Source organism: Nansenia antarctica (assembly GCF_963989245.1).
Source record: "Nansenia antarctica genome assembly, chromosome: 3".
Lineage (NCBI taxonomy): Eukaryota > Metazoa > Chordata > Actinopteri > Argentiniformes > Microstomatidae > Nansenia > Nansenia antarctica.
In genome coordinates this window covers 80,752,906-80,774,400 of record NC_137688.1, presented here as the reverse complement: position 1 = coordinate 80,774,400, position 21,495 = coordinate 80,752,906, and the positions used below count along the sequence as shown (strand labels likewise).

Genomic DNA, 21,495 nt, shown 5'->3' with positions numbered 1-21,495 from the left:
GTTTCATTTTTATTTTTATTTTTTTTTTACGAGCAGATTTGGCGGCACCCACTTTGGGAACCTCTGCTCTATCCTCCTCTCTCTCACCCATCCTTCCTGTCAGTCTCTACTCTCTGTATCCTCCTCTCTCTCACCCATCCTTCCTGTCAATCTCTACTGTCCTAAAAAAAGTTTTGATGATGTTTGAGTTGATGTTTCAATTATAAACTAGTTTTCTGTCTGCATGGTTTTGAGAGTGATCTGTGATACTCTCATGTGTTTCCAGTCTTTGGTCCAACACTTCATTCTGGAAAACATCATCCGAGAACAACTTCTCTGCCCCAGCAGAGGGCGCCAACGTCGTGATTCCAGAAGGTAAACAAGGGTTCACACTCTGCTCTGCAAAAGTGCCCCAAACCGTATCCTTTTATGAACGTATGTGATAATAAAGTGAACTGCCATGTGGGATATGTGTTACACAATGTAACCCTTCTCTTTGAAGGTGGTGTCTGTGATATTTGCAGTAGACTCTTCTAGCTGAGTTGATGACTGGAGTGTTTCCACAGGGATGTGGATGGTTCTGGATGTTGACACCCCTCCACTCAACAAGCTGTCCGTGTACGGAGTCCTGGAGATCCCAGACATGAACGCCACCTCCAGCCGAACGGGCCGGAGCGCTCCAGAGTACAGGACCGTGGTGCTGGAAGCCGTATACATCGTCATTCTGGTCAGTGATGATTCATCATCTGGAGATGAACAGTACTGTTGAGGCTATTTGCTCAACTGGGAGCTTGTAGGAATAACCTCACCACCTTCACCACTGCTGTTATGTTCTAATAGATGTTTCTTTCATTCTTTACATGACCATTGCTTGTAAATTGTCCCTGTACATTGAGAAAGTCAAAAACAAGGGCCTTCGTTATGCTGCACTCAGTAAAGTATAATAAAGAGTTTACTGACCTGAACTGTGTGTGTGTGTGTGTGTGTGTGTGTGGTGTGTGTGTGTGTGTGTGTGTGTGTGTGTGTGTGTGGCAGGGTGGCCGTGTGATAGCCGGCTGGGCTGACGAGCCTTTCAGAGGCCAGCTGCACATCGTCCTCAGGGGGGAGCACGCCACCCCAGACTGGCAGCTTCCCAACGGCCCCACCCTGGGCTCCAAGGTGCTGGGTGAGTCCCCTGACCTGCTCTCAACACTCACTCTATATACAGTAACTATATACAGTAACTCTATAGACAGTAACTCTATAGACAGTAACTCTATATACAGTAACTCTATATACAGTAACTCTATATACAGTAACTATATACAGTAACTCTATAGACAATAACTCTATATACAGTAACTCTATATACAGTAACTCTATAGACAGTAACTCTATAGACAGTAACTGTGGCGGCTAGCTCAGCCAGTAGAGCCGGAGTCTAATGATCGCAAAAGTCGGCAGCTCGCAGCGGTTCAAATCACGGCTGGCCACGTGTCGAGGTGTCCTTGAGCAAGGCGCTGAACCCCTAATTGCTCCAGGTTCGCCGTCTATGGCTCTGACCTTTGGCCCAGAGCATAAAATACCAAATTCCAACAATTGACTGACAAGTTGATTGCACGGCAATACAAATATTATTATTATTATTATTATTATTATTATTATTATTATTATATAACTCCTTGGTTTAATATATATAATTATGGATTATATTATATGTTATATATGCTTATGTTAGTCAGGAGTGTAAGGAGAGTCGCATGGAATTTGTCTTGACATAACTTGACATAACAAAAAGTCTTGTTTATTAGTAATAGTGTGATAGCTGTCTGTTTTAAGACTATCTAGTTCAACTTGGACTTCTGATACCTGTCTTGTTTATTAGTAATAGTGTGATAGCTGTCTGTTTTAAGACTATCTAGTTAAGCTGTCTGTTTTAAAAACAAAGGCTTCAGAGTCATTCTAGTGAAACTACCAGTTTCTGGACCTAAGTAGGTGCTAATGTGTAGTAGGAGGAGACTTCTATCTCCCCTATATAGTGGATAGACCAGGGCCAGGGGCCTCATAAATGCGACTAGTGAGAACACCTGTCAGTCGTTCTCATTAGTGCTTGTTAGCGGACTAATATATATATATATCCTCAGCACTACGTCTCCTAAAGACACCCGCTTTCCCCTCTACTGTGTCCCTAAGAACTTCTATTGCCCCCCTTGTACTGTTCTCTGTTCCTCCAGTATAATTTATTTTTATTTTTATAAAAAGGTTTTTCCTTCTATCAATGGCCCCGGGCCTGAGCTAGATTACTCTTCCTGCCACGAATGGTGGACTGATGATTCACATGCTTAGCATTCAAATGTATTGATTGTAAGTCGCTTTGGAATAAGGTGTCTGCTAAATGCCAAAAATGTAAATGTAAATAACTCACGTACAGTGTGTTTACAAGCCCTCTCCAATGGACCAGGGGCCGATTCCTAGAAGCGCGATTAACTCTGATCCAGGTTTAAATCAGATCCGGGCACTAATTTCAGCTTGCGTTCGGTTCCATCAATGTGGCTCAAATAATTCGCTGCTTGGTTGCTATGCAACCAATCCTTCTGAGTAATTCTGGTCGCGAGCAGGTTTAGAGGCTGGTTTAGGTAATACGTGCGTCAAAAATGTCTCACAGGCGGAAACTATATCCCGAACGACAGTTCCGTCAAGTGTCTTTTAGGAAATATTAGTTCCCACTTTTAACGAGATAGATAGATAGATAGTTTGACTGTGTGATAGATAGATAATTTGATATTTTGAAAGTGTGATCGATTGATAGATAGATAGTTTGATTGTGTGATAGATAACTTGATATTTTGAAAGTGTGATAGATAGATAGATAGATAGATAAATAAAAAAGTATATTAAAAAAATAGGTATGTCTATGAACTTGCATTGCCATCATCACAGCGGTGTGGTTGGCACAGGGGTTAAGGCAGCCAGCTAGAGGTCTGAAAGTTGCTGGTTTGAAACTTGATTAAATTTAATGTTTTTTTAGTTTTTTTTACATTTAACCGAAGCCTTCATGCAAATCGATTTACAATATATATATATATATATATATGTCTAAGTGAATCATCTATCCATCAGTAATCATAAGAAAAAATAATCTATGCCAACTCCAGGGTCCAGTTAGAAGAACATAATTTACTACTAGAAAGGCTTCAAACACCATTGTAACACCATTGCACCATCATTTTATAGCCTACATACTTTTTTAGATGAGATTTTAGATTAGATTCAGACAACGAAATGCAGTAAAAAGTGTGTCAGAAGAGGGATTTGAACCACCGTTTTAAATGACGAATAAATACTATGGCAGCAGTCAATACCACTATGCCATGGTGACAGTATGACTGCATGTAGCCTGCTGCTAATATCACCATAGTAGAAAATATTCATTTATTAAAATATGAACATATAACAATAACTGGGGCTAGTATGACCTACGCATTTAATCGGTCAGCAATTTCTTGCCAAACCATTTCCCTCGCCTTGTTATTTGCGGCAGTATTGCACTATTTTACATCTTATTTTTCGTCTTCATAAAGATCAATAAGTAGGAGTGCTGCGCAAATGTAGGACGCTGCAGAGTGGAGTATCTTCATTTCGACAGTTTGACTCTTCGGGGCTCTTTATGTCTGCGTGCACGCGCCCATATCGAGGATTTCTAAGCCGGTGTTCTGTGAACACTGATGACACAAGGCTGATCCTCGTTCGAGGAATCACCTGAGGCTTGAATCCCAATCACGAGTTGCCTGAACGCGGCTTTTATTTTAATCGCCGATATACTAACTAATCAATGTACGTGGAATACCCCGCAGGTCTCTCTTGTAAACGATACAAAGACACTAAAGACTGTTTGTTGTTTTTTAATAATGTGCCATCGACTCGATGATATACAACTGTGTCAGCATCAGCAACATTAGAGAAAGTTCAGGTGCGCGACACTCAAAAATGTCAACTAGACATCATTTCTAGACTGTTGATCCACAGGTGGCGATCGACATAGCTTAAGTTAAGTGTCGCCTTGAATCAGTAAAGGTACAGTGAAGTGTTGTGGTTGTGTCCAGGTGTGCTTGGTGCTCTGGACCTGTACGGGATGCCCCACGATGTGTACCACACCAAGCTGGCCAGCACGGCATACGCAGGGTCCAACATGCTCAGCCTGGACAGGCCCGTGGACTGGCAGGTCAGTGGGGTCTCCTGTGGTACCTTTACCTCCACAGTACCCTGTGCTTCACTGTTCAGTAGACCTACTGTATCTGGTGATGCCAGAAGATTATCTGATTTGTTTCAAATATGACACCATCTGGTCATTTAGGCCGCAAGTCGGCAACCAATCAAAATGTTCAGACTTTTCTTTTGAAAAACGGAAATACGTTTCAGCGTTGTTGAAAATCACAGCACAAACTTGCTAGTCAAGCCAAAACACTGCAACAACGCAATGGATTGGGTGAGTAATCCCCACTGCTACCTAGTTAACTAAAACACTACTTTACATTGTTAGCAGGCTCACAAAACAAGCTGTGTTAGTTGACTAGCAAGTATGTAATTGATTTTCAACAACGCTGAAATGTATTCACAAGTTTCTAAATAAAAGTCTGAACATTTTCACTTGCGGACCGTGTCACATGTTTACATGTCTATTATTACAGCAATAGAACATATAAGATACACGTACAAACTCAATGTGTGTGTGCTCCTATTTTTACCTTTTGAAAGACAAAACATAACGATCACCTTGAAAGCTCAAACTCTACTTCCTCTGTGTATGTCCTGTGTATGTACGGTAATTATTATTATTATTATTATTAATAATACATTTTTTATTTTTTATTACTTCCTCTGTGTTGTTCTGTCCAGGCTGGGGACAAGGTCGTCATCTCAACCACGAGCTACGACGCCTGGCAGACAGAGGTCAGGGAGATCCTCTCTGTCTCAGCGGACAGACGCACGCTGACCCTGGATCAGCCTCTAACACACACTCACATCGGTCAGTCAGCACCACCACGCTACGCACTGGCCCCAGACCATCTCTAATGATATTACAATATCTACATCTATTAACAAGTAACTTTTCCCCCCCCCTCTCTCTCTCTCTCCCTCCCTCTCGCCCTCCCTCTCTCTCTCCCTCTCTCTCCCCCCCTCTCTCTCTCTCTTTCTCTCCCTCCTCTCTCTCTCTCGCTCTCTCTCTCTCCCCCCCCTCTCTCTCTCCCTCTCTCTCTCCCTCTCTCCCCCCCTCTCTCTCTCCCCCTCTCTCTCCCCCTCTCTCTCTCCCTCTCTCTCCCCCCCCCCCCTCTCTCTCTCCCTCTCTAAAAGATACAGTTAAGCATGCACACCCACATAGTCACAGAACATGTGTATTGGGTACAGAGTAAAGCATATCCTTTCCTCCCAGCTGTGTGATGAGCCAGCAGAGACTAGTTCATTGACCAGAGTGTTGGTGTCCTCCCCTCTCTCTCTCTCTCTCTCTCTCTCTCTCTCTCTCTCTCTCTCTCTCTCTCTCTCTCTCTCTCTCTCTCTCTCTCTCTCTCTCTCTCTCTCTCTCTCTCTCTCTCTCTCTCTCTCTCTCTCTCTCCACCTCCAGGGGAGCGTCACATGGTCTCTGAGACCCAGCAGAGCTACACCCTGGCCGCGGACGTGGGTCTCCTCAGCAGGAACATCAAGGTCACGGGTCACCAGCACCCCGAGCTGCTCCAGGAGTCGTTCGGAGCCAGGGTGCTGGTGGGCAACTACCTCTACTACAAAGGTAGAGGAACCAACGGTGACGTCTCCCGTGTCTGTGGATACCCTGAGTCATACTGGGATCAGTAGCTAAGCTGTTTATCAGATGCTTTTATCCACTAGCAGCTTACAGTACAGTGGGTGCATAACAGCATAACCTAACAGCAGCTGGTGAAAGAAGCGGGAACAAGTCGGCCACCAATCAGAATGTTCAGACTTTTATTCTGAATTCTTTTTTATTTAAATGTGAATACATTTCAATGTATTTCTATGTTGTTGAAAGTCAACGACGCACTCGCGACACACTCGCTAGTCAAGCCAAAACGTTCGATTTGATGAGTAATACCCACTACAACCTAGTTAGTGTAGAGTTGTGGGGATTACTCACCGAATCCATCGCATTTTAATGTTTTGGCTCGACTAGCAAGCGTGTCGTTGATTTTCAACAACGTTTTTTTTCTTCAGAATAAAAGTCTGACATTTGTTTTGGTCGATGACTTGTTCCGGCTTTCACCAGCTGCTGTCACATGGTCCTAGCCGCAATAGGAAGCAACTGTTTTTCGAAACCGTGCTGCTGCTCTGGCTGTTGTACCTGGAGAGAGATGTCCTTGTATTGGAAGTGAAGATACTTCAGTACATCACACCACATTGTGTTGTTCTCCTCCCAGGCAAGGCTCAGATCAGGAACGTGGAGTTCTACCACAGTGGTCAGGAAGGATGGACTGACTACTACGACCCTCGCTACTCTGTGGCCTTCCTCAACCTGGGAGAGGTAAGACATCTTCATGTTTCTCACATCTCAGTGTTTAGACTGACCCTCGCTACCCTGTGGCATTCCTCAACCTGGGAGATCGAAGACATTGTACTTAACTCACTTGTCAGTGTGTAGACTGACCCTTACTACGAAGACTATAAGACAACTCACTGTAACTGACAGCACATCTCAGTGTTAATAACATCCTCCTACACCATGGTCCAGGGGTCTAGCACCATGGCCTGGGGTGGTCCAGTGGTCTAGCACCGTGGCCTGGGGTGGTCCAGTGGTCTAGCACCGTGGCCTGGAGTGGTCCAGTGGTCTAGCACCATGGCCTGGGGTGGTCCAGTGGTCTAGCACCATGGCCTGGGGTGGTCCAGTGGTCTAGCACCATGACCTGGAGTGGTCCAGTGGTCTAGCACCGTGGCCTGGGGTGGTCCAGTGGTCTAGCACCATGGCCTGGGGTGGTCCAGTGGTCTAGCACCGTGGTCTACAGTACATACATATGCCCATGTCGGCATGGGTTTGAGTCCGGCCCATGCCCTGCTGACATGCCCTCTCCTCCCTATCTTCACTATCTCTATCCAATAAAATAAAAAATATGAGTGGGACTGCCCCACTCAAAAAAAATAATAATACAAATCCATCCTTTAAGTTCTCCTTGTAGAGTATGGCTCAAGTAGATTCATGAGTATGAGACAGGACTTAACCCTTATCTCAGTTGCCTTAGGTTAGTTGACTGTTGAGTGATCATCATTCTCAACACTCTCAGCGGGTTGTGACCTCTAGATGTGTAATATGTCATATACGTGTAATAGATGTGTAATAAGTGTTATCGTTATCTCCTCCAGGTCTCAGGGAATGAGTCCTACATCCAGGGATGTGCCTTCCACCACGGGTTCTCCCCTGCCATCGGAGTGTTTGGGACGGCAGGGTTGGTGGTCGATGACAACGTCATCTTCTACACAGTTGGAGAAGGTTCTTACTTTACCTGATTTTATTCTGACTTGAATCCTGTATGCACCATGCATTAATTCATTCATCCATCCATCTATCCATCCATCTATTCATTCATCCATCCATCCATCCAGTCATCCTTCCCTCCATCCACCCATCCATCCACCCACCCATCCATCCATTCATTCATTTATCTATCCATCCATCCATCCATTCAGGCCTTGATAGAATCCCATTTTGAGTTGAATGAAAGTATCAGAGGGGTTGATGTGATCTGCGCATAATGGCAGCCCTAACACTGTTGTCATGGTGATAGGTATCAGAGTGTGGGGTGAGGCCATCACCGTGCGAAGGAACCTGGTCACCATGAGTCTGTGGCCGGGGTCCTATCAGGGCAGAGACGAGGCCTTCAACTACCTGTGGACCGCTGCCATCGAGGTCAGTGTTTGAAACGGAGCAGAAGGCCTCATCATTACAAGAGAAGCCTGTGTTGTAGTTTTATATAAAACATGCTGAGAACTGAAGTCTGTCTCTCTACATTCTGGGAAATTGAGCACGAAAGGAAGGCCTTTCTTTCCTGTGAGAGATGTGCCAAGAACTGTGGCACAGATAACAATTCAGTCTGCCTGGGAACAGTGCCAATAACTTGTTGCAATAACCTGTGGCGCAGATTTGTATGATATGATTGCATCCCAAGAATAGTGATCTCATGACTAAGGAAACTTCTATAAATCGGTGTCCCGGGGGGGGGGGGGGGGGGGGGTGCTTTTTTGACTCTGCTTTTCTCTCTGAGCTCAACTGATTTAAGCTCTTTGTGCTTTTATATTACTGCTAAATCTACTAAGAATCAATTAAATCCACAACACCTGTTTTTCTACATTATGCGTTATACCGTTGGCAGAATAGTACGGATGATGGCACGCGAAATGTGTGCTGCACTGAATAGCACTTTTTGTTGAGCACCCTTGCACAAGCACTTAAAATCGAAAGGGAGCATGGTGAAAATGTAAAGGGGTATTATGAAAATGTAAGGTAAAAAGTTGTTGTGGTTTTTTTATGTCTCAGCTTTCTTGAATTTGAATAAGAATTTCCTTTTTTTTGTTGTGTGCGAGAACTCCTGATGAACTTTCAACACTTTTTTCCATATGAATTGCCTACAAATCGTGAGCTTAGAATTATAAGGTTCTATCTCCGTTTAGGGTAGTTCAGAGATATTGACCGTCAAAGTTTTTACATTCCATTATGTTTGGTGAGATGGAACCTTTGTATTTTATTAATTACTAACTAAAAAATGTCAACATTTTTAAAATAACACCACACAGGCATTAATAAACACCTAATGGATCAGATTATGTAAAAAAACTCAATTTTGACAAGAATGGAGATAGAACCTTATAATTCTAACGTCACAAAATGGTGGCAGGGCCTTTGTCAGGGGGGGCAGCTGCTACCCCGTGCCACCTCCTGGAACCGGCCCTGGCGCAGACTCTGTCTGTTGTCTCTCTGTCTGTACGGGACGTTCTTCATGTTCTCCTTCTGTGTGTTTGTCTCCCGCCAGGTGAACGAGGGGTCCAGCGTGGTGCTGCAGGACAACATCGTGGCTGGCTATGAGAGGGTGGGATACCGCATCGATGGGGAAACATGCCCAGGTAACGGCATATTATGGTAGTTCACACACACACACACACACACACACACACACACACACACTCACACACACCACATGTCCACCATGGTAGTTCACACACACACACACACGCGCACACACACACACACACACACACACACACACACACACCACCATGGTAGTCCAGTTCCTCATGGAGGGTGTGTGTGTGCAGGTTCGGCCTCGGGGAGGCAGATGGAGAGTTGGCGTGGTAACGAGGCTCACGGAGGCCTGTACGGGGTCTACATGAACCAGGACGGCCTCCCTGGCTGCTCCCTCATCCAAGGGTTCACCATCTGGAAGAACTACGACTTCGGCATCTACTTCCAGGTACGGCAACAGGGAGGGTCATTCCCTGTACAACGGTACGGTGAACAGCAGCAGAGGCTTGTAGACATTGGCATTCTCACACATCTGTGACAGTCTCGTGGAAGAGCTTATCTTTTCTGTCTGTCTTCAGATGTGTTGTTCCAAAGGGAGAAGAGATGCTACAGATTTTTTTTTAAAAATATATGTAATTTCAGCCACTAGTAAAATGACCACTCACAAATGTATGGACATGATTGGACACAGAGGGGCACACCTCCCCAATCCCATGAAAATGATTCTTGCAAAAGTTTGGTGACTTTAAACTGAGGACTGTGCAGTCTAATCTATTACATGATATTGTATCATGAACCCTACAGTCAACATTTGAATAAAGAATTTAAAGAATTAGCTACACAAGTCCTCTAGCATCTCTTTCACTTTCCCAGCCTTCCACATACACTCACCTTCCTAATATAGTGTTCCTAATAAAGGGAGACCCTACCCAGTATTAGTATAGTGTTCCTAATAAAGGGAGGTCCTACCCAGTATTAGTATAGTGTTCCTAATAAAGGGAGGCCCTACCCAGTATTAGTATAGTGTTCCTAATAAAGGGAGGCCCTACCCAGTATTAGTATAGTGTTCCTAATAAAGGGAGGCCCTACCCAGTATTAGTATAGTGTTCCTAATAAAGGGAGGCCCTACCCAGTATTAGTATAGTGTTCCTAATAAAGGGAGGCCCTACCCAGTATTAGTATAGTGTTCCTAATAAAGGGAGACCCTACCCAGTATTAGTATAGTGTTCCTAATAATGGGAGGCCCTACCCAGTATTAGTATAGTGTTAATAAAGGGACACCCTACCCAATATTAGTATAGTGTTCCTAATAAAGGGACGTCCTACACAGTATTAGTATAGTGTTCCTAATAAAGGGAAGCCCTACCCAGTATTAGTATAGTGTTAATAAAGGGAGACCCTACCCAGTATTAGTATAGTGTTCATAAAGGGAGGCCCTACCCAGTATTAGTATAGTGTTAATAAAGGGAGGCCCTACCCAGTATTAGTATAGTGTTAATAAAGGGAGGCCCTACCCAGTATTAGTATAGTGTTAATAAAGGGAGGCCCTACCCAGTATTAGTATAGTGTTCCTAATAAAGGGAGACCCTACCCAGTATTAGTATAGTGTTCCTAATAAATGGAGGCCCTACCCAGTATTAGTATAGTGTTCCTTATATAGTGAGTGTGTATATGACAGTATATTGTGACAGACTGGGTTGTGTTTACCTGCATTTGCATGTCCAGGTGACGATGAGTGTGATGGTGAAGAGCGTGACCCTGGTGGACAACGGGAACGGCATCATGTCCTTCATCTACAAGCCTCCCGCCATGTCCCACCTCTACTCTGACAAGACTGTGGACATCCAGGTGAGAGGCTGCTGCTCACTGTGGTGTTGACATCCCCTTTAACTGTCGTGGGATAATACGTTCCATATGAGTTAAGTTAAGTTAGAATACGTTCCATATAAGTTAAGTTAAGTTAGAATACGTTCCATATGAGTTACTGTAGGTTAAGTTAGAATTATGTTCGATATAAGTTAAGTTAATTTAGAATACGTTCCATATGAGTTAGGTTAAGTTAGAATACGTTCCATATAAGTTAAGTTAAATTAGAATACGTTCCATATAAGTTAAGTTAAATTAGAATACGTTGTTTTACAATGTGTCGTTCCTCCACTCCCAGAATGCCCTCATAGTAGCCACCAGCCCCATGTTCAACTGTTCAGACGGAGTGCCTATGGACAACTACAACATCCAGAACACCGCATCCCACAGAGCTCCTCGGACCCGCGGAGGTTGGTACCACCACTACCGCCTTAGCTCCGACCGTTGTACCATCTACTGTACTGTGGTCTTCATAGCTGTGTACTGTGGTCCTCATAGCTGTGTACTGTGTCATCATAGCTGTGTACTGTGTCATCATAGCTGTGTACTGTGTCATCATAGCTGTGTACTGTGTCTTCATAGCTGTGTACTGTGTCTTCATAGCTGTGTACTGTGGTCTTCATAGCTGTGTACTGTGTCATCATAGCTGTGTACTGTGGTCTTCATAGCTGTGTACTGTGGTCTTCATAGCTGTGTACTGTGGTCTTCATAGCCGTGTACTGTGGCATCATAGCTGTGTACTGTGTCATCATAGCTGTGTACTGTGGCATCATAGCTGTGTACTGTGGTGTGATTTAGGTGGTATTACTATTACATCACAACCTTGCAGAGATACTATTTAACCACCTTAAAACCATCTAAAACCCTGATAACACTACTGTACTGTGTCATGTTTACAGTACCGTATATCAATCAGCGGAGACTGTCAGAGGCAGACTCATTGTAATGCACCGAACAGAATGAGGAACGGTATCAAACACGCCATTCCCTGTTCCGTTCCATGCATTACAATGAGCCCGTCCTCCGATTTCTACCTCCACCAGCCTCCCCTGACATCAGTAATAGAATGAAGCAGGACTCTGTTCTCCAGAATGACCTGACCCTCTCCCTGTTCCATAGGTGGCAGGTCTGGAATCACCTGGCCTACCTTCATGTCCGCACACAACGTGGCTCCGGAGAAGCCTCACATTAAGACCATGAGCTACAACGCCATCAGCGGCGTTATGAGGGTTTCTGGTGAGAGTCCTGATGTCCTGATGTCCTGATGTTCTACCGTGTTCACATTTACATTTTGGGCATTTAGCAGACGCCTTACGCCAAAGTGACTTAATACAATCAATACATTTGACTAAAGCAGGTGGTAGTGGTGGTCTAGTGGATAGTGAGTTGGACTTGTGATCGGAAGGTTGTGAGTTCAAATCCCACCTGAAACCACACCACTACTAGTGTGCCCTTGAGTAAGGCACTTAGCCCTCAGTTACTCCAGGGGGAATGTCCCTGTAATTCGTAATTGTAAGTCGCTTTGGAATAAAAGCGTCTGCTAAATGGCAAAATTATTATTAATTAATTAATTATTTAAAGCAAGTGAATCATCAATTCGTTAGTCGTAGCAGGAAGAGTAATCTAGCTCAGGCCAGGGGCCATTGGCAGTCGTCGTGATAGAAGAAGAAAGAAAGATACATTTTTTTGTTCTTTTTAATAGACACTGGAGACCTTCCTGTAAGGCAGTAGTAGTCATCACAGCACTTCCATCCTCCCGGTGCCCCTGGCCTTAAAACCCTCCCCCTCGCTTTGCCTTGTCTTCCAGACACCACGTTTGTGGGTTTCCATAACGCCTGCTCCACTGAGACCGCGGCCATGTTCATCTCCAACCCCAACAGCGAGGACCTGCAGCACCCCGTGGAGGTGCAGGGGATCAGGCTGGCTGACAGCACGGAGGCAGCCAAGGTCTTCATCCACAGGCCTGACGTCAGGTGAGACACGTCGTCTTCAACACAGTTGACCTCACTGACGCCCTGGGGGACACTCACTCACTCAGTGTCAATAAGGACATTTGTGGGGGTTTTTTGGATCAATATTTATTTCATCTTCAAGTCCCATTCGTGTCAAATAGAAGACCTGTTTTTCGTATTAGATCTGGAATTGTAATGTCCTTAATGTTCTCACTTTGACTCGATGGATGATAGCACTGCTGCATACACTAACTGTGAGGAGGAGAGCCTACTCTGACTGTGTGTGGGTGTGTGGTGTGTGTGTGTGTGTGTGTGTGTGTGTGTGTGTGTGTGTGTGTGCGCTGTGTGTGCGCTGTGTGTGCGCTGTGTGTGTGTGTGTGTGTGTGTGTGTGTGCGCTGTGTGTGTGTGTGTGTGTGTGTGTGTGTGTGTGTGTGTGCATCTCAGCATGGCCAACCCGTCTGACTGCGTGGACATGGACTGCGACGCTAAGAAGAAGACCATGCTGAAGGACATGGACGGTTCCTTCCTGGGGGCGGTGGGGGCCGTGGTGCCCCAGTCAGAGTATGAGTGGGACGGGGACGCCAGGAGAGGTCTGGGGGACTACCGCCTCCCCAAGGTCATGCTCACCTACCTCAACGGCAGCCGCATCCCCGTCGACCAGATAGCCCCTAACAAGGGTAGGTGCATCGGCAGTTCTACACTGGAGGAACGGGGGAGCAGCTGCCACCCCATGAACATGGTTTGCCCCCCCAGTTGCCCCCCCAATGTGGGTGAAGGAAAAAGAAAACGGTCGTGACAGATTTAGCACCGGGACTAGTCAAGCTTGATACATTTTCGTCTTAAAAAAAATCGTTAGCTCCTCAAATTGACATTTTAGTTGCTATATAACATGATAGGCAAACAGAGATGGCTATTAACATTTCAAAGCCATTGTGGGTCTTTTTGAGAATCTCCTGTGTTGTTTACGTCGTGAACTGACATGGTACAATGTCCATGGTCTTCTGACTGCCTGTAAATGCCTTTAATGGACGCTGGTATTGATGTCCTCAGGTGTGATCCGGGACTCCAGCTGTGTGTACATGGCCCCCTGGCAGAGCTACAAGTGCTTCGGCCTGGACTACAGGATGCTGGTGATCGAGAGTCTGGACTCAGACACAGAGACCAGACGTCTGTCTCCCGTAGCCGTCCTGGGGGACGGGTATGTGGATCTGATCAACGGTACGGGCTTCAGGAACTCACCGTCATGCATTAGAACATGTGTCAGGGCATTGTAGCCGCTCTTTGTAGCCGATGTTTCATTGCAGTGTAGCCAAAATGATAAGACGGCATAAGATGTAGATCCTTCAATCCGACAGTTCGATTATTAGACGCTATAAGGTCACATAGTTACATTCATTCAAGCAGGATTTTTCTCATCAATCAATCAATCAATCAATCGAAACCATTTTTTTTGTTGCACTTCCAACAAAAAAGTCCTATCCACACAAATGATAGAGTGACCAGAACCTTCCATGTCATACCCTCTACCCTCCCTGTACAGTTTCTCCAGTGTCATAATAATAAAAACTAAAGAATTATAAAAATAATAAAAAAGTCTTCCTTCTTCTAGCACGACGACTGAGCATAGATTACTTTTTCCTGCTATGACTGGTGGATAGACGATTCACAGTCAAATGTGACACATTCTAATGCTTTGGTCCTCATGTCGGGATCCGATGTAATGATCAGACTTTTTAATTTTTTATTTTATACATTTCCGTTGTTGAAAATCAATGACACATCGCTAATCAACTAACACAGCTTGTTTTGTGAGCCTGCTAACATTGTAAAGTAGTGTTCTAGTTAACTAGGTAACAATGTAAAGTAGTGTCATAGTTAACTAGGTAACAATGTAAAGTAGTGTCATAGTTAACTAGGCAGCAGTGGGCATTCACCCAATCACTCACCCAATCCATTGCGTTGTTGCAGTATTTTGGCTTCACTAGCGAGTTTGTGTTGTGATTCTCAACAACGTTGAAACGTAGTTCCATGTTTCAAAAGAAAAGTCAGAAAATGTTGATCGACATGCGGACCAAGTGATCAGACTGTGTCACATCTGTTGTAAATCGCTTTGGTCTGCTAAAGTCTGCTAAATGCCCAAAATATTCGAATGAAAAATGAACTGCTCCCCCCCCTCCTCCCCCAGGCCCTCAGGACCACGGCTGGTGTGCAGGCTACACCTGCCAGAGGAGGGTGTCTCTGTTCCACAGCCTGGTCGCCACCGACCACCACTTTGACGTCTACTTCAGCAGCACCACCCCTCAGAAGCTCCGCCTCATGCTGCTCAACGCAGACCCCACAGAGGTCCGCTCAACCTCCGCCCTAGCGCATGGCTTCTGTGTGAAATACATTCACACGTCTTATATTATATTCTACTGTATATCAGTGATATTACATTGCTTGAATATCTACGCAGTTTACTTGCGGTTCTTTCTGTTTTCCGACACTTGAGGTGTTTTTTTGTTTGTTCACTGTTTATGTTGTTGATGCTGTCATGACGATGTCTTTGTTGAGCCAGCTGTGTGAAATGCACTTCAAATAAAGTTTGATTTGATTTGATTTGTTGTTGATGTTTTTCACAGGTTGTCAGAATAGCTGTGTTCTACGCCAATCCTCAACGTCTGGATGTGTACGTCAAAGATGAACTGGTCGCTCCCACCAACGCTGTCTGGAACCAGGACAACACTGACTATACTCTAGCAGGACCTTTAACCCCAGGTATAGAACCCCCCAGGTATAGAACCCCCAGGTATAGAACCCCCAGGTACAGTATACCTGGTACAGTGGATTATCTTTGACAATAGCCACTCTGTTTGTAGCACCATAAGACATTGATAAGCAAGACGTTGATAAGCTTACGTCAACGTTTTGAAACACTTTTCTCAAGATTATAATAATAATAATAATAATAATAATAAGCTTTATTTGTTATAGCACCTTTCGTACATAAAATGTAGCTCAAGGTGCTTTACATTTGAAGCGTTAAAACAAGAACAAATAAATGTGGCAAGAAGAAATAAATACAACAGCATAGATGAAAAACAAAACAAATGAGTAGAAATAAATGTAATATGATAAATCAAATAATAATTGTTTTCGTGCTCATTTCATAGCAGGCCTAAGGTTACACTGCCAAGAAACAACTACTGGAGCCATGAACCAATCAAAACAATGTATTGACCCGACTGTAGACCGGAGTGCGTCCAGATAGTTTCAACTCACATTCTTGCCGTTATTCATAAACATAACATTACCTCCTCTTCTCCTGCACCCGCAGGACAATACGTTCCCAAACTCAACTCCACCATCCTGGGCTCCAACTACTTCGACCAGGACTACAAGATGCTGAACGTCCTGGTGCGAGGCTCCACCCCTGTGGAGATCCGTACCTCTCCCTTGCTCTTCCTGTCCTTCGCGCTGCCCTTCATGACCGTCGACGACTTCTTCGGCGACAACCTGGTCCAGAACCTGGCCCTGTTCCTCAAGGTTCCCTCCAACATGATCCGGATCACCAAGATCATCCGTGAGGACGGAGGAGCGGCGCGGCGCAGGAAGAGGTCCACGGGCCTGACGGTGGAGATGGAGATCCAGAAGCCCCCCGTGCAGCAGACCACCAACACCACCAGCGGTGAGCAGAGAGGATACTGGGACTGAATGGAATTGAATTGAATATAACTTTATTGTCCACCAAGGTGTAAAATTTTCTTTTCGGCTCACCAAACAGAAAAATCTACACAAGAAGCCAGAAGGCAACCAGCACGACATAAAACACAAACAGGCATAGACAGGGTTAGACAAAGACAGGGTTAGACAGAGACAGGGTTAGACATAGACAGGGTTAGACATAGACAGGGCTGCACATTAGAAACACATCAAAACAGTTCATGTCCGTGGCTTCCATCTTGTTGGTCACTTTGCAGAATTAAGGATGCTAATGGCCTGAATAGTACTTCACTGTTACACAGCGGTGGTCTTTTGAGCCCCACATAAGACCGCATCTCCATTCTGTAGTCACTTGTGTTTGTCTGCGTGACACAACTTTTCAGTCGATCTTCTTGCAACCTGTGTATCTCAGCCTCAGTGCAGTGTCTTTAATAACTTTAGGATCTGTTATTGAACGCTGCGTTTCTCTCCAGACGAGGAGGACTTCGCCGTGCTGAAGAACATCGCCAACGACCTGGGCGAGGCTGCGGTCACCGGGGGCCTGAGTGCCTCCATCGGCTTCAACGTGTCGTCCTTGGGTGTCATCTCCCCCCCCCCGCCCTCCTCTGATCCCGCCTGGAATGAGGTCAGACTCCTCACAGCCCTGCTGTTCATATTCATACACACCCCTGCTGTTCATATTCATACACATCCCTGCTGTTCATATTCATACACATCCCTGCTGTTCATATTCATACACACCCCTGCCGTTCATATTGCTCGTCTTTTGGATGGCATCGGTTGGAACAGGCTGTGTTTGGGATGGCTGGCCATAACTGAATAAAAAAACGCTTCACTCAACTGAACCTCTGTGTCTCAGTTTCTCTCCAGTTCAACTACTAGTAAGTGGTAAAAAAGACACAACTAACCCACTGTCTCCCAGACCTTTTCTGATTCTTTATTCCAACAATGCACCTCCCCCTTACAGTATGCCTAAAGTATGTTTCATAAAGGCGCTCCGTTGATGAAATATCGAACACTGCTTTTACTTTTGATTGTGTACAGTGTTGCTGTTATGTGTACAGTATACTGACGGTTGTCTGTTGTCTCCCCCCCCCCTAACCCTGACCACCCCCCTAGGTGGCCACCACAGAGCCCACTAGAGAGCAGCCGAAAGTGAGCTTCGTGGCGAGTGTGTCCAACCTGCTGCTGGTGGAGCCGCCAGTGGCCGGAGAGTACGAGGGTCCACTCCTCCGCCAGCCCAGCCTCATGGCTGTAGATGAAGATGTGAGTACTAGTTATAACAGATGTAGATGAAGATGTGAGTACTAGTTATAACAGATGTAGATGAAGATGTGAGTACTAGTTATAACAGATGTAGATGTGAGTACTAGTTATAACAGATGTAGATGTGAGTACTAGTTATAACAGATGTAGATGTGAGTACTAGTTATAACAGATGTAGATGTGAGTACTAGTTATAACAGATGTAGATGTGAGTACTAGTTATAACAGATGTAGATGTGAGTACTAGTTATAACAGATGTAGATGTGAGTACTAGTTATAACAGATGTAGATGTGAGTACTAGTTATAACAGATGTAGATGTGAGTACTAGTTATAACAGATGTAGATGTGAGTACTAGTTATAACAGATGTAGATGTGAGTACTAGTTATAACAGATGTAGATGAAGATGTGAGTACTAGTTATAACAGATGTAGATGTGAGTACTAGTTATAACAGATGTAGATGTGAGTACTAGTTATAACAGATGTAGATGTGAGTCTAGTTATAACAGATGTAGATGTGAGTACTAGTTATAACAGATGTAGATGTGAGTACTAGTTATAACAGATGTAGATGTGAGTACTAGTTATAACAGATGTAGATGTGAGTACTAGTTATAACAGATGTAGATGTGAGTACTAGTTATAACAGATGTAGATGTGAGTACTAGTTATAATGAATGAATGAATGGACTTTATTGTCATTGCTACAGTACAGGTACCAAACAACGAAATTTAGGATAACAGATGTAACAGATGTAGATGTGATGTAGATGTAGATGTGAGTACTAGTTATAACAGATGTAGATGAAGATGTAAGTACTAGTTATAACAGATGTAGATGTGAGTACTAGTTATAACAGATGTAGATGTGAGTACTAGTTATAACAGATGTAGATGAAGATGTGAGTACTAGTTATAACAGATGTAGATGAAGATGTGAGTACTAGTTATAAAAGATGTAGATGTGAGTACTAGTTATAACAGATGTAGATGTGAGTACTAGTTTAACAGATGTAGATGTAGATGTGAGTAGTAGTTTAAGGATGGCTTTCAAATTGTTCAATCTTTTTTCAGCCCACCATTGATATGATCCCAAAATATCAATACTTTGTGCATACAAACCTCAAAGATGTTCCTGCAGCATTTAGATGCTTCCTGGACTAGTCTTATAGTGATGCATGTTGACGTTATAACAGACATTGTGTTTGTTTATGTGCATATACTGTATGTAAGTATGTCAAACAAGATGATAAAGGGATGTATAACATATACCGGTACATATACAAACAATCAAACTTTATTAAGTTGGAACATTTTATACAGAAGTGCAGTTCAATGTGCTTTACAGTAAGTAAATCATTGTGTTCATATAATTCATATCATTATCTCAATGGTGTATGTGAGGCTGGTGACTGTGATATCTGTCTCCAGGGTAACTGTGTATCCGTGGGAGTCACAACCCTCACTGCCACGGCAACGCTGATGAATGCCTGGGGCAGCGTGGAGGGACTGGCAGGAAACACCACCATCCTCTTCGACAACTGCTGGGCCAACTTCACTGACCTGGCCATCCTCACTAACGGTACGTACAGCAGAGGGGAGGCTGGTGGAGGTAGAAATCGGAGGACGGGCTCATTCGAATGCGCGGAACGGAATGAGGAATGATATCAAACATACCACTCCTCATTCCGTTCCGTGCGTTCCAATGAGTCCGTCCTCCGATTTCTACCTCCACCAGCCTCTCTCATCTACAGGAAAGTGTGCTCTTACTTGGCATGACTAAAGTCTGCGTTAGAGCTGCAGAAATCTGCCCAGCTTCAGTCAGACATTGATTCTTTTTCAATTATGTTTTATGTTGTATCTTTTATTTAACCAGAGAAGTCAGTGAGATGTACATCTCTTTAAAGATGTTAGAGATTGAGAGATCTCTTTTACAAGTGAGCCCCTGGCCAAGAAGGCAGCATACATACATACATACATACATACAATTCTACATACATACATACATACATACATACATACAATTCTACATACATACATACATACAGTTCTACATACATACATACATACATACATACATACATACATACATACATACATACATACATACAATTCTACATACATACATACAGTTCTACATACATACATACATACATACAATTCTACATACATACATACAGTTCTACATACATACATACATACAGTTCTACATACATACATACATACATACATACATACATACATACATACAGTTCTACATACATACATACATACATACAATTCTACATACATACATACAGTTCTACATACATACATACATACATACAATTCTACATACATACATACATACATACAGTTCTACATACATACATACAGTTCTACATACATACATACAGACATACATACATACATACATACAATTCTACATACATACATACATACATACAGTTCTACATACATACATACATACATACATGTACAGTACATACCTCAGATAGCGTCTGACGTTCGGTGTGCTCACCATGAACTCATTATGAAAACCAATGTTACGAATGTTGCATTATGAATGTTTCAATGAAAATGAATGTGACTTTAATGAAGCGTTTCATCGATCTCACTTCCAACCAGACTGTTACAGTGTCTGTCTTCATGTCCCTCCCCTGCAGGTGAGAACCTGACCGTAGCCTTCACTCTGAAGGAATGGAAAGCTCAGTCACGCTCTTTCTCTGTCAAGGCCACCCCCACCACCATGTCACCTGTCACCATGCCAACTAGCCCTAACACAACAACCCCAACGCCACATACCACCATGCCACCTACCACTACCACTGAGGTCTCCACCACCGAGGATGAAAGTATCTTTGGCTCCAGCACAGCTGTGTCCTCCAGCTCTGTCTGCCTGGTCAGCCTCCTCTACGCACTGAGCTGTCTGTTTGTAGGCCGTTAGTTAAGACTGCTATTAAGAAGTTAAGACTGCTATCTGGTCTTTGAATTCTAGTTTATTTTTAGTCTATGAGGGTGTTACGTTTTTACATAGAATTGTATAAAGGGTTTGATATAAGTCTATGGTTACGTACACCTGAGAAATATGAACAAGTACAGTACATGTCATGTAATGTTATGAAGGATGCTGGACTCTTTCTGGGAATTATCTGCACTATATGGGATCAAATCGTTTAATCCTTTTTCTATTTGTGTGTTTGTGTTTTTTATTTTTATTTTAGAATGAAATTAATATATTCATGCAAATCATGTTGAATACAAGGCTACCTCTTATTGGAGCAATGACAGGGTTCCAGGTTTCGTTGATCGATTGAAAGTATGAACATAAAGATATCATTGTGTTAATATGTGATGCATAATATAAGATAATATACAATAATGCTGGGGAACTGTTGAATCTGAATGATCTTTCTATTAAAAGCTATTTTTTCAAAGTCTTAAAAAAAAAAGAAGAGTTGTGGGCCTACTTATTTTCTTAACTGCATGAAATGTGCAGCCGAAAACGACCCGTGATTGCCACCTGGCGACCGGTTTTGGTAATGTCGATATGATGCACTGATGGAAATGCGCATGCGTTGAAAGTTCAATTGTTGAACTACAGCCCTTGTAGCTTACATTTGACCATGTTAGATGTTGTCAACACTGTTGACATGGCATATTATGTTTGTATCCCCGTGATGCCTTAAATGTATTCCAGTGCTTAAGTAAACCCGAGAGTTCAATATCT

At 43.7% G+C, this 21,495-nt stretch overlaps 1 protein-coding gene across 1 annotated transcript in view; it reads left to right on the top strand.

The window, feature by feature from the left end:
• pkhd1l1.1 (PKHD1 like 1, tandem duplicate 1) overlaps nucleotides 1-20,712 on the top strand; it is a gene marked incomplete at both ends in the record, with an annotated part of 70,092 nt that extends 49,380 nt beyond the window's left edge. The window contains 25 exons of the mRNA XM_080527630.1: nucleotides 266-354; nucleotides 546-706; nucleotides 1,015-1,144; nucleotides 4,062-4,180; nucleotides 4,855-4,984; nucleotides 5,579-5,740; nucleotides 6,384-6,487; nucleotides 7,321-7,447; nucleotides 7,743-7,864; nucleotides 8,985-9,075; nucleotides 9,268-9,422; nucleotides 10,700-10,822; nucleotides 11,139-11,250; nucleotides 11,553-11,627; nucleotides 11,960-12,076; nucleotides 12,648-12,813; nucleotides 13,238-13,470; nucleotides 13,844-14,011; nucleotides 14,979-15,136; nucleotides 15,415-15,550; nucleotides 16,110-16,460; nucleotides 16,969-17,120; nucleotides 17,615-17,761; nucleotides 19,197-19,347; nucleotides 20,432-20,712. Of these exons, the coding sequence (XP_080383756.1) occupies nucleotides 266-354; nucleotides 546-706; nucleotides 1,015-1,144; nucleotides 4,062-4,180; nucleotides 4,855-4,984; nucleotides 5,579-5,740; nucleotides 6,384-6,487; nucleotides 7,321-7,447; nucleotides 7,743-7,864; nucleotides 8,985-9,075; nucleotides 9,268-9,422; nucleotides 10,700-10,822; nucleotides 11,139-11,250; nucleotides 11,553-11,627; nucleotides 11,960-12,076; nucleotides 12,648-12,813; nucleotides 13,238-13,470; nucleotides 13,844-14,011; nucleotides 14,979-15,136; nucleotides 15,415-15,550; nucleotides 16,110-16,460; nucleotides 16,969-17,120; nucleotides 17,615-17,761; nucleotides 19,197-19,347; nucleotides 20,432-20,712 (3,760 nt within the window). The remainder of the gene's footprint in view (nucleotides 1-265; nucleotides 355-545; nucleotides 707-1,014; nucleotides 1,145-4,061; nucleotides 4,181-4,854; nucleotides 4,985-5,578; nucleotides 5,741-6,383; nucleotides 6,488-7,320; nucleotides 7,448-7,742; nucleotides 7,865-8,984; nucleotides 9,076-9,267; nucleotides 9,423-10,699; nucleotides 10,823-11,138; nucleotides 11,251-11,552; nucleotides 11,628-11,959; nucleotides 12,077-12,647; nucleotides 12,814-13,237; nucleotides 13,471-13,843; nucleotides 14,012-14,978; nucleotides 15,137-15,414; nucleotides 15,551-16,109; nucleotides 16,461-16,968; nucleotides 17,121-17,614; nucleotides 17,762-19,196; nucleotides 19,348-20,431) is intronic.
• Nucleotides 20,713-21,495: the final 783 nt, after the last annotated feature.